Here is a 16,692-nt window from a genome sequence, read left to right on the forward strand (position 1 = left end):
AGGTTCCCCTCTGTGATGTGTCCTTTTACACTGAGAACAATACAAAACTGTAATGAGATTTTTTCCTTGGTTTTTCTTTTTTCTTTTTTCTACCACTTCCTATAAATTCACGCATGGTTCATTGAAGCAGACTCAACTCAAATGTCATTAATTCTCCAAAAGGGACTTCAGCAAAAATGTGTAGTTCCTCTACTCAATTAGAACACTTGGTCTGTGACACTAAATAAAGAATGTATTACACTAGAATTCAGATCTTACCTTCATTTCCAGAGAATCAAGCCCTTGAGCCTGGAATACAAAGTCTGAAGAGAGCCACCCAGTTCAGCTATCATACAAACACACCCAGAAATATCCAATAATCATTTGATAAATTGGTTGACTCAGTGTGTACACCTACTATACAGCAGCCATGGCAGCCACAGTCCCTGCCTCGGCATGGCTTACAGTCAAGTTGAAGGAATGCATGCATGTGTGAAGTCATCTTCTGTATAACTGATGTTCAGTACACTCCAAATCACTACAATAAGAATAAAACATGCCCTGAGAGAAGGCTCATAAGATGTCGCAAGGGATTTTCATCGACAAGAGGGAACACTGTTGGCTTCTCAAGGACTCCCCCCAGGGAACTGGGAGAGATATCGTAGGCAATCAAGCTGAGCTGAAACAAAATGTGCAATGCACAGCTCTGATGACAGAATGTTCAGAAAGAAATCTGCCAAACCAAGCCTGACTCTTTTGCCTCAACAATTGACCTTAGAGATTGAACTTACATTTGACTAAAGCACTCTGGCTCTCAGACAGGGGTCTCCACATATCAGTTACAATGGTGATAAATGAAAAACAGCCAAGCCTCACTGCTTTCTCACAGCTCCTGGCTTTGAGGGAGCAGAGGGGAGGAAAAATTCAACTTCTGAATGTCAATATTATGGTCTCTGCATGTGCCTTGGACTCCCATAAATGAGACACTTGGAAACAACAGACGTGACAAAGGTAAAATAATCTGTACGCTATCATTTAGACCAGACGTGCCACCACAAAGTAAGCCACTTTGAAGCTTCCTTACTTGACAAGACCCACAATTAAGCCTTACACACATCTAGTGCCTGGAGATTTCAAAGGGGTTTTCCCCTGCATCATTCCTATCTCATGTAATGTCTAATGCACAGCTACTACCTACAAGTGAAGAGTCCCCATTAGTTGGGTTGGGGAGACTGAGTCACAGAGCATTTGTATAGCAAACCCAAGGTCACCTACCAATTTAAACTGGCACCCAAACCTCAGCCATCTGCTTACCAGTCCAAAGTCTTTTCCTGCTACAACATGGGGTCTCATGGACAGGCTTACAAGACAGACCCTGCATTGAATTGGACATCTCATTTGTGGTTAGAGTCATAGGGTACACTCAGTGGCATGCTGTAGACTTTACCTCTTTAAGGCAGCCCATGAAGTTGTTGCTGACAGGTGAGCCTGGTAGGTCAGCAGTGCTTGGGCTTCCTCCCACGTAGAAGAAATCATCTGAGCCCAGCATGGTGTAGTCTTCCTGAGTGTAGCCCGTCGTGGTAAGAATGCCATCCACAGAGATTGTCACCTGGTAGAGGGACATAGGGACAAAAAAAATCCCAGCAATGACCTTACTGTTCTATCAGAACCCGGGGGCTTCCCCTACCTGTAGCGTCACTTTCATTACGCGGTTGGTGAAAGTATTCTTTCTAATTAGATTTGATTTTGGTATGTGCAGCCAAGTTCCATTTTCTAGTCTGCCTTCCTTGTGACCCGAGCCCCAGTTTTCCCCGGCAGATTCATGGGAGCCTTTGTAGGAATCGCCAAGCTGCGCACCTAGCTCTACCCATTGCAGTCTTTCTTGAGCCAGGCTAGAAAATGGAACCATCCTCAGACGATATCACTTGTCTCAGTTCATTGGTAAAATGATCATTTATTCACTAAATGATAGTTATTCATGGTGGTAGTGAAAAACAGCAAAGGAGACGTGTGACGATGGGGTTGGGTTAGGGGTTGGCCTTTGGTTGTGATTTTTTAAATCATTTTTTTCTTTTCTTTTTCTTTCTTTCTTTGTTGTCTCACACCACACGGACAAACATGCATTCATGGAGTGCAGAAGAAGGGCTTTGCTTCTGATGTGTCATGAATGATACATGCCATGGACAACCCCAGGACACCGACCCCAGCCCTCCCTCTGCTGCCATCACCACCACCAAGGGAAGAAACAACCCAAATCCAAAAGGGAACGCAAACACAGAGAAAGGAATGAAAAGGCAGGAAACCAAACTAAAGAGAATGCCCAAGGGGGGGGGGGGCGGGGAACGGCACCCGTACACCCAACATCCACAAGAAGGGCAGAGGGCTGAGAAGAGAGGGACCAAAAAGCATGCACACACTGCAGACACTGACACACCCATGCAGAAATGATTGGGAGCCATGAGAGAAGGCAGAAGAAAAAAATATCAGGGAGTGGGGAAAAGCGACAAGAAATCAAGGAAATGAAAGAGGGACCCAAATCCAGTGCACACTTACATGCACTGAACAAACTATTCCAACACAGTGGAAATGGGGTGAGGAGAGACAAAATACTAGAAACTAAATGGTAGTCTTTGCCCTGCCTGCCGCCTCCCTCATTGGAAAAAAGAAAAGAAAAGAAAAAGTCCAAACCCAACCCCAATATTGATGAAGGATGACAATGAAAAAGAAGAGTGAGTAAAGAAAGAGAGGCGAGTGGGATTGGACTGGTGGCTGGTGGTCGTTTTGTTAGTAATGAGTAGGGCTGTGAGGGAATGGTTTCTGATGCCGGTGGGGACGTCCACAAGACGAGACAGGAACATGCCATGCAGCGTTGTATGGAGAACACAACTGTTGGAGCTCCCTTGAGCCAGAGTGGGGGGAGGGGGGAAGAGAAGGGTCAGGAAGGTATAGGAGGCACCACCCTTCCCAGATCACCTGTGGCTGTTGTGAGCCACTCCAAAGGGAAAGAAACAAGGGCTTAGGCTTGAGGGGGAGGAAGGGCCATAGGGGTAGGAAGAGACAGAGAGAAGAAAGGCTGCACTACAAATTTCTGCAATCTCTAGTCTGTAACTTGGATGTGGCACAATCTGAACACAAAACAAAATAAATTTAACTAAACAGAGATTCCCCCCCCCCCCACCAAAAAAAAATTAAGGGACAAAATAAAAAAGTAGAGGAAAGGAAATTGTCCCCACCAAACTCAACCAAATATTTAGGACAGGACAGGTGAGTTCCCGTCTTCATTTTTATTTTTGCTTCTTAAGGAAAAAGAATGTTTTCATATAGTTCAATGAAAATATCAAAAGAAGAAGAAACCAGTCTAAAGAGGATACAAGAGGGGTCAGGAAAGGAGAAGGGGGGCAACACACGGCAAACCCAAAAAAAGAGACAATAAGAATGATATCTACCAGACAATGTAGTTTGTTTACCATAGCGTGTCCAATGCCTGAGTGCTTTGCGGAAAGGGGGAAGAAAGGAAATTAAAAAATCGTGAACAGAACGATTGTTAATTAAAAAAACTGAAAACAAAGATGAGTCGTTAGGGTGTTAGTACATTAGTCGGTTAGTAAAATGACACATTGCATGAATGATCTTGTGTTAGTTTTTCAAAAAAAGGTACCCAACACAGAAAGAGAGAGGTGGGGGGAGACAATGAGACCAGGACTCTATGGAAAACTTTCCCACCCAGGCTCCCTCTGGGGGAGGGGCTGCATTGCACCTTGTCATTAGAAGTCCCAGCTTCTTCCAAATAGCTCTGCAACCCAACCTCACCTTGGTTAGAATACCATACTTACATTTCAAGGGCTCTTCTGAGTGCACCCTGGGTCTTGACCCTTCCCACCCTCTTATACATACACGTAGCACCTGCACTGAAAGAAAGGCCCCAGTGTTTCTAGTTACCCAATGTAAATAAGCAGACAGAAAGAGCTGAGATCCCAATATGTGGGGGCCTTTTTTTCACCTCTGACTCTGACTAAAATGATGGACGATCATGACTCTCTCCTAGAAAGAAAAGAACTCAAAACATTTGCAGATCACACCTAGCATAGAAAGGCTACATTGTGTAGCTTAGTCTGGGCTTCCAAAGGGAAGCTTAAGAGACACACAGTCCCTGCCTTTCTGGTAGATGTGTTCACAGAGAAGGAGAGAGAACATCCTATTCTTTCCTTTCCTCTAAATTGAGAACACCCATGTAACAAGAATATATTAGAAAGATTGGTGCCTTCGACTTTTATACCCAGATGGGGTTACCATGCTGGTACTTTGCCAGAATGCTTGCTGTTGGAAGCTCTCTCCTCGTATCCCCTTTAACAATGAGTCTCAAGCTGTCAAGCAGTACCCTAGATGGATTGCAGAAAGAACTGGCAGGTTCAACCTGATAGGAGAATACCCACAGTTGGTCTTCTCATTGTTCATTTAAAGGTGTCCTTATTGATACACTCTGAGCTGAGAAGTTGGGTGGCTGGTAGATTGACAATCCTGGTATTATGTATGTTATTTGATAACGTGCCGTATGGAGGTAAAGAAATTCATGTGATGCTCATGACCTAGGTTCCGGCAGGGTCACTGAAAAGAAATGAGAACAAAAAGCCCTCATTGCTAACAGATCGTTTCCAATCCACAGTAATCCCATAGGGCAGAATGAAACTGGCCCTTTGACTTTGCAAGGCTGGAAATATTTATGGGGCCAAAAGTCTCCTTTTTCTCTCATGGAGCACCTGGTGAGTTCCAACTGTTGACCTTGTAGTTAGCAGATGAGACCCCCTACACCAATAGGACCCCTAGATAGCATTAAAACAAAACAAAACAAACAAAACACCATACCCAATCCTGTGGTTCCGAATTACAGTTTCATTTTATAAAAGGCAGTCTGCATTATTGCCTTCATTCAGAAATCCCCCAAGCAGTACTTGCCCTTGGCCTTGACTTGGAACCAAAGGCAGATCATGAGTTGATGACCATGGCCGAAAAAAAATGGAGAGTGTTCCGCTCCATTCGTCATTGAATGACCCATGAGACCCAGGTGAGCTTTCTTCTGATAAGAAGAAATGTACTGCCATAGGACGCCTTCAGCCTTACACAACTGAAGACAAGACGACCATCAACTGGATTGCAAATGTTCATAAATCTATTTATAGTTTAATTATTTCAAAAGACAAGGGCCTACCACCCCTTCAATTGTATCCCAGAGGACTAAAAATAATAATAATAATAACCTCATGCCTAAATATGTTTTAAATAGTAAAAAATAATCTTCTTAGGTGATTCAATATTGAAAAGATTACAGTTGGAAAATCCAATCTGCTTTTCTGAGATTCTTATCTCTTTCAGCAAATGGTCTTTGGTTGAACATATATAGTAAGGACTTTAATGAGACCCAATTTAGGTACACATTACCAGAGAAATCAATACTCTGGGTGGCACAGTGGCCAAAGCACTCAGCTGCTAACCATAAGGCCAGTGGTTTGAACCCAATAATCACTCCAGCGGAGAAAGAAATCTGTTCCCCTGTACAGATTTATTGTCTGGGAAACCCTATGGGATAGTCCTAGTCTAACCCTCCTGGGTCCATGTGAGTCAGAATTGAGGGAACTACAGACAGCTACTTCCTGCAAATAAATAGCCCTACCCCCTAGGGTGACTGTAGAATGGAGAGCTCTACTTCACTGCCTCCTTGTCACCAGACAGACACAGTCACCTTTGAGAGGGAATGCTGGCCTTGTAAATCATGTGCATGTCATAGTAAGCCTAGCACTCAGACCATGGATGAGCTCATAATCCTTCTGGAACATAAGGTGCTTTGCATATTTAGCCAGTACACATGGTTGGGGAGGATGGTAATCACCATTTCACAAATGGAACCGGTGTAGAAAGGTTAAATGGCTCATCCAAGGGCACTGAGAGGAGTTGGGCTTCAGAACTTGGCATAGAAACCACTCAGGCTGGCTCGTCTCTGGCTGGCCTGCCTAAAACAGCACCACCAATATTTGAATTAATATTTGGTTTATTTCCCCTTTGTTTAAAGAATTTCACTGGAGTGGCAGTTTTTTTTGTTTGTTTTTAAAGTAGAAGTAAAAGTGAGACTTGCTCAGGCTAATTGGAATCATTCCAGAAGGGCAAGAAAGTGTGTGGGGTGGGAAAGCGGGAGAAACAGATGGGTCCATGGGAACTATGGGCTGATTCTGCTCTCAAGTGCATGAAAAGTCTACCTTAAACTGACAAACGCCTACAGGGTGGGTGGTGTTGTGTACCCTCACATCAAACTGGTCAGAGGTCACAGGTCTACTGTTGTTTTAGACTCTGCAGCTCAAACATATCAATCCTTTAAATCTCGGCAAATGCAAATCTAATATGGGTTCTCTTACTAGTTGTGTCCTCTGGATGTGTCCCTGGAGGGTCAGACTGAGGTGACAATATCAGCAATAATGTTCTGTGGCTTTGAAGGAAAAACAAAAAAACGAATCAAAATATCCAATCCACGTGTGTTAAGATGTCCCAGGACTCCAGGTCTCATGTCACTTGCTATGTGTGTTCTTTTCAACACAAGGAGGATAGATCTTCCCTGCCGGGCAGCTTCCTCTGTCTGGGTCCACATAGAAAAGCACACTGAAGCTATTGCCTGGTTTCCATGTGTGTGTGCCTGCACCATTTGGTTAGCTTTTTATCAAACAGTAAACATGCAAACACCTGTCAGTTCTTGTGCTTTCACGATTCCACGGGAAGCTATTAAATCCATCATATCACAGAAGAACACTTGATAAGTACTTTCTGGAAATTTACATTGTGTTTTCTGATTAATTAACGATGAATGCTGCCCCACTGGGTAGAATGACAGATCCACCAGTCGACAAACCAAGTGCAAATGGCAACCTGGGAAAGGAAGGCTCCCACAGACTTTGACTTTTACACAGAAATGTATCCCTCCGCTGTGGGGGGCTGCTGAGATGCGGTTCTTGTTAACAATCGTAGGAGCAATTAGTCACTTGGAAACCACTTCGATTGGCTAAGGCTCTCTGAGAGTAATGTCACCTGACGGAGATGCGTGCTTGAATCGGGAAGTGACAGCAGTTCTCAAGCACGGACAGAACCAGGACAGGCTGCTCCAAGTTGACTTTGTATGTGGGTCCTTCCACTTTCCAGGTCTCCCAGCCAACCGAAGATCTCGGAGGTAGAGACAAGACTAATAAAGGATGGCCGCAGCGCCAAGGTACAGAGAAACAGAGGAATTCAGAGAGAGCCCATGAAATCCATGCTAAGGTTAGAGGTTAAAGTCACGAGGGTGTGTGTGTGGGAAATTAAGGTGGAAAAGGTGATAAACTAAAAAGGAAGAGAGAAGGGAAGATTTGTCTGGAAGGAATTAAAATCATGGCTTCATGGCAGTGGCTAACTTAATTAGAGAGAAAAGAAAAAAATAAACATACAGTCAAAGAATGTGGGAAATCTACCAAGCTGCTGAAACAGAATGTTGTTCCTAATTAAATTCAACAATAACACGATAAGATTCCAATGTAATTAAGAAAATGATAAAAAAAAGGGATGAAAGTACACATAACTTTTATTATCTACACAACAGAGGGCTTTCCCCCCTTTAATAATAAGCGAATGGAAGTACAAAGGGAAACATAATTTAATAGTGAAATTGCAAAGACTGGGAGAAAGTGAGGCTTTGACATCTCAAATCCGCATCTCTTGCCTCTCCACCTCCCCCATCACCTGCTCCATACACCTCCTGCCCCACTGCTGAAGAAGCAAGTGCCTTTCCCACCATTCTTCCCTTTCAACCATTACCTGCCGGAGGTTGCGTGTCACTTTGACATCATGCCAGGCGTTGTCGTTGAACTTGCCATTCACGGGCTCCACAATGGCCTCAAAGGCCCCGGACCCCAGATTAATGACCAAGGACACTGCGCCATCCTTCAGAGCCAGGTTGACATAGTCAGCCGACTTGCCAGTGTGCAGGATGAGCCCATTACGCTGCCAGGTCTTAAAGGAGAGAGTGATCTCATCGCTGCTGCTCTGGATCGGGTTCTGAGACAGGTCATAGCACAGGTACTCGGAGCCCCGGAAAGTGGCCACGTTCTCCTCTCGAGCTGTAGGAAGAGGGAAAAGGGAATGGGTCACCATGGGCTGGCACGAGTCAGTAACAGGAAAGGAGGTCCCAAAGGCCCTACTGCTGCCACATCCCCCCTTTGTTTCCCACCTGCATATACCTAAATGCCAGGGGAGAATAACTGAAAAAGAATTACAGAGAAGTTATTTGCTTGCACGAGGATATACAACAAACATCATACAGTAGAACTTGCTGCCTTTCCTTCAGATTTCCTCAAACACGAACCTTAAGGGAAACGTCACGCAAACAGGTCAAGAGAAGCTTACATGACTTTAGCTTTGGTAATGGCTTTTAAGTGCTTGTCGAAGAGCTAATTTGGAATGGATAAAACAACTGGCCTGAGAAAGGACTCTTTAGCCTTAGGTACTTTTTTATTGACCAATAACTAAAAATCAATTCCCCTGAAAGATCTGGCTCCGATTTCTCTCCATTAATAACACAGCTAACTTCAGTTCCTCTGCTAGAGTCCTGAACCTAGTGGACCATGACTGAGCTATTGAATAGGTGGGTGGACCTGAGAAGATGAGCAAGCAGCTTAGGAAAGGGGGAGAGAATGGAATTGGGTGGGGTGTTTGGACCACAGAGCAATACAAGGGAGCTTGAAAACATTTGCTGGGAAAATGGAATGAAAACAACATGAAGTTTCTCCATGAATGTTTTGCTGTGATGACCACACAACCCAGACGATGGCTCACCGGGAGTCCACACTCTCCTTCAAGATGGATGTTCTCGATACTCAAAACCAAAAACCAAACCCACTGCCACTGATGTGATGCCAACTCATAGTGACCCTATAGGATAGGGGAGAACTGCCTCTGTGGGTTCCCAAGACTATCATTCTTTATAGGAGTAGAAAGTCCCCCTTTCTCCCATGGAGTGGCTGGTGGTTTTGAACTATTGACCTTGGAGTTAGTTGCCCAATTGGTAACCACTCTGCCACCAGGGCTCTACAAAGAATCCCCAAACCAAACTCACTACTATCGAGTCAATGCCAACTCCGATAATTCTTTGGGGTCCTTTGTTTCCCTGCACAGAGATGCCAAGGCTGTTAACATGGTGTGTGCGCGTGGCTCATCTCGGAATCTTTCTGGAGTACACATATCCTGGTGAGGCCCGAATAGTACTTAAAAGAGGCTGTTTTCAGGGCTGTGGACAGAATTTTCCACACGGAGTGGTTCACTCCTGCGCATTTATGAAAAATACCTTGTGATCCATGATGGCATCAAGGGTGGGAGGAGGAGGGAGAGAAGTTATAGCCCGAGGACCCGAGAGCTGCTCTTTGTGTGCCACCATTTCCCAAAGAACCCCAAAATTCCAAGTTTTCATTTGACTTTCTAAGTAGTTATAAACATTATAAAAGGCCACAGTAAGAGGGCAGACCACAGGCACTTCAAAAAGCCCCTGGGGAAAAATTGATGATCTTTTAATTTATTTTTCCATAGACTTTTAGAATCCCCCTGATAGATCTTAGTCATTTGTTGGTTTGATTATATAAGCATGATATAAAGTATATAGGTAGATGGACTTCCACTTGTTCTCCTGCCAAAAAGCCTGGTTAAACTGACCAATGTCCTATCATGGTTGGCCAGAAACATCAAGAGCAGCTTATGAATGTAAGAAAACTGCCAACCACAGAAATTTAGATACACATTTTCCCTCTCAAGACCCCTACATTCATCCATGGCCATCGAGTTGATGCCAACTCATAGCGACACTATAGGGCAGCGTAAAACTGTCCCATAAGTTTATGAGACCATAATTCTTTAGCAGTTAGGCAGCCAACAAGTAACCACTGGGTCACAAGAGCTCCCTCTAAAACAGTGGTTCTCAACCTTCCTAATGCCGCAACCCTTTAATACAGTTCCTCATGTTGTGGTGACCCTCAACCATAAAATTATTTTCATTGCTACTTCATCACTGTCATTTTTCTACTGTTATGAACCAGGCAACCCCTGTGAAAGGGCCATTCAATCCCCAAAGGGGTCGCAAGCCACAGGTTGAGAACCGCTGCTCTAAAGACCAGTGGGTACGATGCGAGGTTTACGGCGGAACTGTTCTAGTGGAAGAACAGATGACAGCTACCCCAAGTCTAGTGGTTGTCATTGGACTTGGATTTTGTTTTGATCCATTGCCTGAGGGTTTCCAATGAATGGCAACCCAGGACCAACTTATATTTTCTGTTTTTAAGCCCTCTTTGCCTTTTTGTGACATGTGTGACCCTAGCAGGTGTGGTCCTGCCTTTGTAAATTAGTGCTACCGAAAGTTTTGTTTCCAAATACAACCATCCTGGTTCATCATTTAAATTTTGAATATGTACGCATCAATGTTTCATTAAGTCTAAAAAAGAAGTCCTCCACATGTATGCTTTCTTTTCTCAGCAGTGTTTTAAATCCAGTGCCATAACTAAACTAATGATACTATCGATAGAATTTCCTTATGCCTCATGGGATGATTTATGATATACTCCAATAAGATGATAATGGTGATTCAGGGACTTTTAAAAGCAAATAGATAAATTATTATTTTGTCATAAATTATCAAGGGTTCATGAGGGAGGGGGAGAGGGGGGAGGAAAGGGAAAAAAAGAGGACCTGATACCAGGGCCTTAAGTGGAGAGCAAATGTTTTGAGAATGATGAGGGCAATGAATGTACACATATGCTTTACACAATTGATGTATGTATGGGTTGTGATAAGAGTTGTATGAACCCCTAATAAAACTATTAACAAATAAATAAATAAAATAAATAAATTTCAAAAAAACCCACAACCAAATAGATATATGAATGGATTTTGAGTTCTCAATCATAGCCCTGATATAAGAACAATTAGTTCTTGTGACATAGCCCGACTGGGTACCTGAACTCACAAGACCACTGAAGATATGGGTGCTAGAGCAAAATGTGATGAAGAAATCAGATCGTGGCAGGCTATCAGAAAGAACAGCATCCAGGGTCTTACAGAAATGTCTGAAAACAAGCAGCCATCTCAGTGAGGTGTCAACTAAGTACACATTCAAGAGACACACCGGCCTGTGCGATTCAAGGATTCTAAATATAAAATCCAAAACTGAGGAAGTAATTGTATCAGAGCTTAAGTTCTAAATTCTATGGATGATCTGAAAACCCAAAATTCATTTGCAGAGTCCCTTCATCAACTGAGTGGTGAGATGACCACTCACTACATACTATTAATTAATGATCACATTAAAACATCAACCTCAACTTCACTCTTCAGGAAAAGAAGAAAGCGAGTTTCTCGTATAGTCTCCAGAGGCTTCAAAGATTTGTGTCTACCCATGAATGCTAAGAAGCTATAGGGACATGGTGGGTTAGGACTTGTAATTAAGCACAAGCTCAGCAGCTCAAAGCCGCTGCTGAAGAAAGATGCGACTTTCTACTTCCATAGATTTACAGTCTCGAAAACCCACAGGGGCAGCTTTCTTCTGGTCTACAGGGTCACTGTGCATCAGAATGGACTCATGGCAATGAGATGAATGTGTATCTGTTGGCACACAGATCTAACTGAAAGGGTATGTCTATCCCTACATGGCCACAATATAGCTCAAACATGTCAAAAACACTGCCATCGAGTCTGCTCCAACTCAAAGCAACTCCATAGAACAAGGAAGAACTGGCCCTGTGGGTTCCCAAGACTATCAGACTATCACTCTGTTTGTTTGTTTGTTGACTATAACTCGTTATGGAAGCAGAAATCCTCATCTTTCTCCTGAGTAGCAGCTGGTGGTTTTGAACTGCTGACCTTGCAGTTAGTAAACTAACACATAACCACTATGCCACCAAGGCTCATAGCTAAACATATATAAATATCAAATAATATTCAAACCATAACTCATAGCTGATGCATTTTACCAAAATTAGTCAAAGAAAAGAACAGCAAGTAGAAATGTAATATTGTCTGTGTGTTTGAAACAGATCCACCGAGGCCCTAATCACTGCCTGTTGCCATGACCTCTCCATTCATTTGTGAAGAAATGGCATTGCTAACATACAAGTGGACAAGCCTCGCTCCATAGACCTGGAGGTGACCCTGATTGAGAGAACGAGATGACAAATCAAAGCAGCCATCACCTCTAAGCTCTTCCCTATAGACCTGAATGTCCACAGACGCAAATACTGTGTGTGCCCTCGGTGCTCCATGTGGCATATTAATAGGTGTCTTCTATAAACATTTAAGTTACACCTTGTGTGCCCACTGAACTGAGAGAAATGAGCAAGGAAAGAGGTGCCTCTTAGGAGAGCCTTAAATGAATCACCAAGTACCCTTCAAGAGGGGAACACAAGACAGAACAGCACCTGGACATTATTTAATGCTCTAGATGGTGCTTAATAGATTTTGTATAATTAGATCAAGGAGTCTGCCAAAATAATAAATTTTAGCACTAGAAGAAATACTAAAGATCAGCCAGTCCCGTGCCCTTCTTTTAGTAAGGAGGAAACTGAGGCCCGAGGAGGATAACGAGTTACCCAAATCCACACAGGTAGTTTAAGGCACTGCCTAGAGGCCTCTGGACGGCCTCCTCCCAAGCACCAGTCACCTTTTTTTTCCCCAGAAGCCCTGGGTGGTCAAAACCTTTAACACACCGGGCTTCCAAGCGAAGGTTGAAGATGATCAATTTACCCAGAGATCCATCAGAAGAAAGACCTGCTACGCTGCTTCCAGTAAGTCATCCCCATGGAGCACACTCCTGCTCTGACACACGATGCGCTGTGAGTCAGATACAGGGGAGGCTGGTTCGGGTGCCCTCTGCTCACCATTCTGGCTATGCCACATGCTCCTAACCCATTTCTCAAAGCCACACATGATTCTGGGGAGCCATACCTGGATTTACAGACTGTTCCAAACCTTGGATAAATTGACCAGGAACCTAGCCCTCACGCCCTGTGCAGATCACTCTTGCTCACCAAAAGAAATGTGTCTCTGATCCCCAGGAATCTGAATGTGTTTGAAACAAAAGTTTCTTTTGTGTGGAAAGTCAGAGGGGGCTGGAGGTGGGGAACGTTTCATTAAAAAAGAGAGAATCCCACAAGAAATAAATAAGAACTATAACCAACATGAGAGCTGGGAGAAACTCTATGTAAATTTCATGCATATTTATGCTAATCTCTATGCAAATATTCCAGGGAAGATTTCATGTATCTTAGTACCTTTCATTGCAAGCATCTAATGAAAGCTGCTGCCCCAGTTCACAACCTTCCCAATCTCCATTCAATGATGAATTTCCCCCTAGACCAGAGGAGGCCACCAAGGCAAGCACCTCCCAACTGTTGCTCTTCCCCTGTGTCAACCAATGTCAGACCAACAGTGCCCCTGAATCATATTCTAGATCAGCAAAATGACGTTGCCCTTAATTCATGGTGTAATTTCCTCCCGATGGGGTGTGAAGGGCATTGCCAAGGCTGGGACTAGTCTTTAACCAGTTGCCAAAGAATAGGGTGGCCCCACGTGTTTCAGAACAAAACGGCATTTTATGGCTGTCTTTCAGCGACTGCGACCTTTCTGAAGTAGATTTCCAGGCCTCTCATCTGAGGCACATCTGAGTGGACTTGAACTACCAACCTTTCAGTTACCAGCTGAGTGCATTAATTATTTACACCATTTAAAAATTTAATTTGGACTTCAAAAATGCAGATAAGGTACTAAAAGAAGAGTGGAAGCTGTGATGAAATGACTCCCTTGTAAACACGCAACAAATGATACTTTCCCCCTGAGACCGCCCTCCCCACTCTCCCAGACAATCTTACTTTCCTTCAAGTTGCTGAGACATAAGCACTTTCTTATCACCGTGAAAACCATACTGAATTCACAGGGACTGTAAGTAGCAAAAGAGGCAAAACCAAATGGTGGCAAACACACATATCTAAATTCATTCACTTCACTCGAACTTCCATTAGTAAGATGCAATATTGCCCACAATCTGTCTTATAGACACAGTGTTTATTCTGAGAAGGAGGGTGAAGAGACAGTGTAGGAACCTTGTATGCAATCAAGCAAAAATGGACAGAGGGAAAAAATTCAGGGAATTATGTAGCACAGTGTACAACAGCTTAGCATAAAGCTACAACTTGGCAAAAGAATAGGCACTGACATAGCTAATGGAGTGTTTATATCCATTTAAATTATATCACCCCAAAGTTTATAATCAATTGTATAAGTGTTGAAATAAAAATGCTATTTTCACTGCACGAAAAACAGAACTCAACACTCTATGACAACAAAATATTCACCCATTATTTGTGAGTGTCCGGTTGATTAAACATTAGATGCAATCTAGATATGTATGAAGCAATCAGTTTGTACAAGATACATAAAGGACTGATCTATTCAAATAGCTTGCTAATCCAAGGGCTGATATATATATATATTTATTAACAAGCACTTATTCAATTCCATTCTCTACATACACACACATACCAAACAAAAAGAAAAATAAAACTAGTGATTTATATAACAGCAGCTCTGTTTCTCTGAGAAATGCCAGAGGATTAATATATGCAGTTTAAGGTTTTCTTGCTATTCAATCTAAGAATGGTGGGCAAACACACATCTCTGTCTAATGGTGCCTGTGGAACTTGATGGGTTAGTATCCCAAACTGGACTTTGGAATTAAGAAATTCAGGCTTGGGTCTACAATTCATGAGGAACTGTGTATCCTTTTATTGAGAGGATAGAAAGGTCTGCTTGGTAGGAAGAGATAAAGACAGGGAGATCAGTTACTAATGGGAATATATGTGCACTACTTTGCCAATGGGTTGGAGTCCATGGGTAACACAAATGGTTAACATGATGGGATGTCAACCAAAAGTTTGGAAGTTCAAGCCCACTTGAGGTGGCTTCGATGTTAAACTTAGCAACCTGCTTATTAAAAAAATCTGGGAACAGGGAATCCAGGACAGATGACCTCCTCAGGACCAGTGGTGAGAGTGGTGATGCCAGGAGGGAGGTGGGAAGGGTGGGTAGAAAGGGGGAACCGGTTACAAGGATCTACATGTGACCTCCTCCCTGGGGGAATGGACAACAGAAAAGTAGGTGAAGGGAGACGTCGGGCAATGTAAGATATGATAAAATAATAATTTATAAATCATCAAGGGTTCATGAGGGAGGAGGGAGCAGGGGAAGAAAAATGAGGAGCTGATTCCAGGATCCCAAGCGGAAAGCGAGTGTTTTGAGAATGATGAGGGCAACAAATGTATAAATGTGCTTTACACAATTGATGTATGTGTGGATTGTGATAAGAGTTGTATGAGCCCCAATAAAATGATTTATAAAAATCAATCCTTAAAAACCATTGAAAACATAGTCCTACTCTGACTCAGATGGAGTGCTATGAGTGGAAGTCAATTGGTACACAGGAAGTTCATGGATTCCTAGAGCTGGTTCATCCTAAATGCCCCTGGGGTGGGGTTTGAATTTCACTGGGCAAGTATGTAAGCAAACTATCCCAACCAGAGGCAGCCTGTGGAACTGAGAGACAGAGACACTGGCAGGCTAAAGCCCAAAGACAGAAGTCAAAGTTTGTAGCCCCATAGACTAAGTGCCACCTCAGAAAAATCAAGGACCAGAGGCAAAAATTGAGGGGGGAATGGCATATTACAAATAAAGGGCTGAAGATGATAGTAACTCCAGAATGTGTCATGTGGACTTTGTTTTTCAATGTGTAGTGTAGTTCCAAACGCTCTCTTAATAAAGTTATTTTTGCTGTAATAACACTCTCTGAGGTCAGTTTGCTCTGATTACACTGATGTGAGGAAATTGGAGCACGTCTAGGTTTAGGTAGGAGCAGTGGTGATTCACTGGGAGAAATCTCGACTTCTAAGCAAGAAATCTGGATTGAAGTCCTTGCCAATGAACCTCAGGTACATCCTCACCCATCTGTCAGGGGAGGTTCAAGGATTGCTATGATGTTAACTAGGACTCAGTGGAACTTCCACTGAAATGCATGGGCGACTGTCCCCCCAGCCAAACAAAGACTAAAACAAAAGGCCTGAAGATCTACTGCCCCAAAAGTCAGCCCATGAAAGCCCTATGGATCACAATAGTCAGATCCACAACCAATATGGCAGTGGTTCTCAACCTGTCGGTCACGACCCATTTGGGGGTCAAATGACCCTTTCACAGGGGTCGCCTGATTCATAACAGTAGCAAAAGTACAGTTATGAAGTAACAGTGAAAGTGATGTTATGGTTGGGGGGGTCACTAATCATTAGGGACTGTATTAAAGGGTCGCAGCATGAGGAAGGTTGAAAGACACTGGAGATGGCCTCGGACCACGCAGCATTTCGTTCCATTGTGTATGGGGTCACCAGAAGTCAAAGACAGACTCCGTAGCAGCTAACAGCAATAGAGTTTGGGTAGATCCCTGAAGCCCCCAAAAGATCCCTGGTAGCATAATGGGTTAATTGCTGGGTGGCTAACCAAAAGATCAGTGGTTCAAAACCACCAACCAGTACCCAGAATAAACATGAGGCAGTCAGCTTCTAGAAAGATTTACTGCCTCAGAAACCCTATGGAGCAGTCCTACTCTGTATATATATATATTATATA

General features: G+C 43.3%; 1 protein-coding gene across 13 annotated transcripts in view; it reads right to left on the minus strand.

Moving 5' to 3' along the window:
- The window catches only part of NRXN3 (neurexin 3), a 1,902,419-nt gene that overhangs the window by 1,353,117 nt on the left and 532,610 nt on the right, over nt 1–16,692 (minus strand). For 8 of the 13 annotated variants that reach the window (XM_030884921.2, XM_045287970.1, XM_045287968.1 and 5 more), the window contains 2 exons: nt 7,807–8,108; nt 1,427–1,588 (listed from right to left, as the gene is read on the minus strand). In XM_030884921.2, coding sequence (XP_030740781.1) covers nt 1,427–1,588; nt 7,807–8,108 — 464 coding nt within the window. Of the gene's footprint in view, nt 1–1,426; nt 1,589–3,446; nt 3,471–7,806; nt 8,109–16,692 lie in introns of all 13 variants that reach the window. The other 5 variants (XM_045287967.1, XM_045287966.1, XM_045287962.1 and 2 more) reach the window with 1 other exon arrangement.

Source organism: Echinops telfairi, unplaced genomic scaffold, assembly GCF_000313985.2.
Source record: "Echinops telfairi isolate 266 unplaced genomic scaffold, ASM31398v2 ScPeMD7_18;HRSCAF=68, whole genome shotgun sequence".
NCBI classification, from domain to species: Eukaryota; Metazoa; Chordata; class Mammalia; order Afrosoricida; family Tenrecidae; genus Echinops; species Echinops telfairi.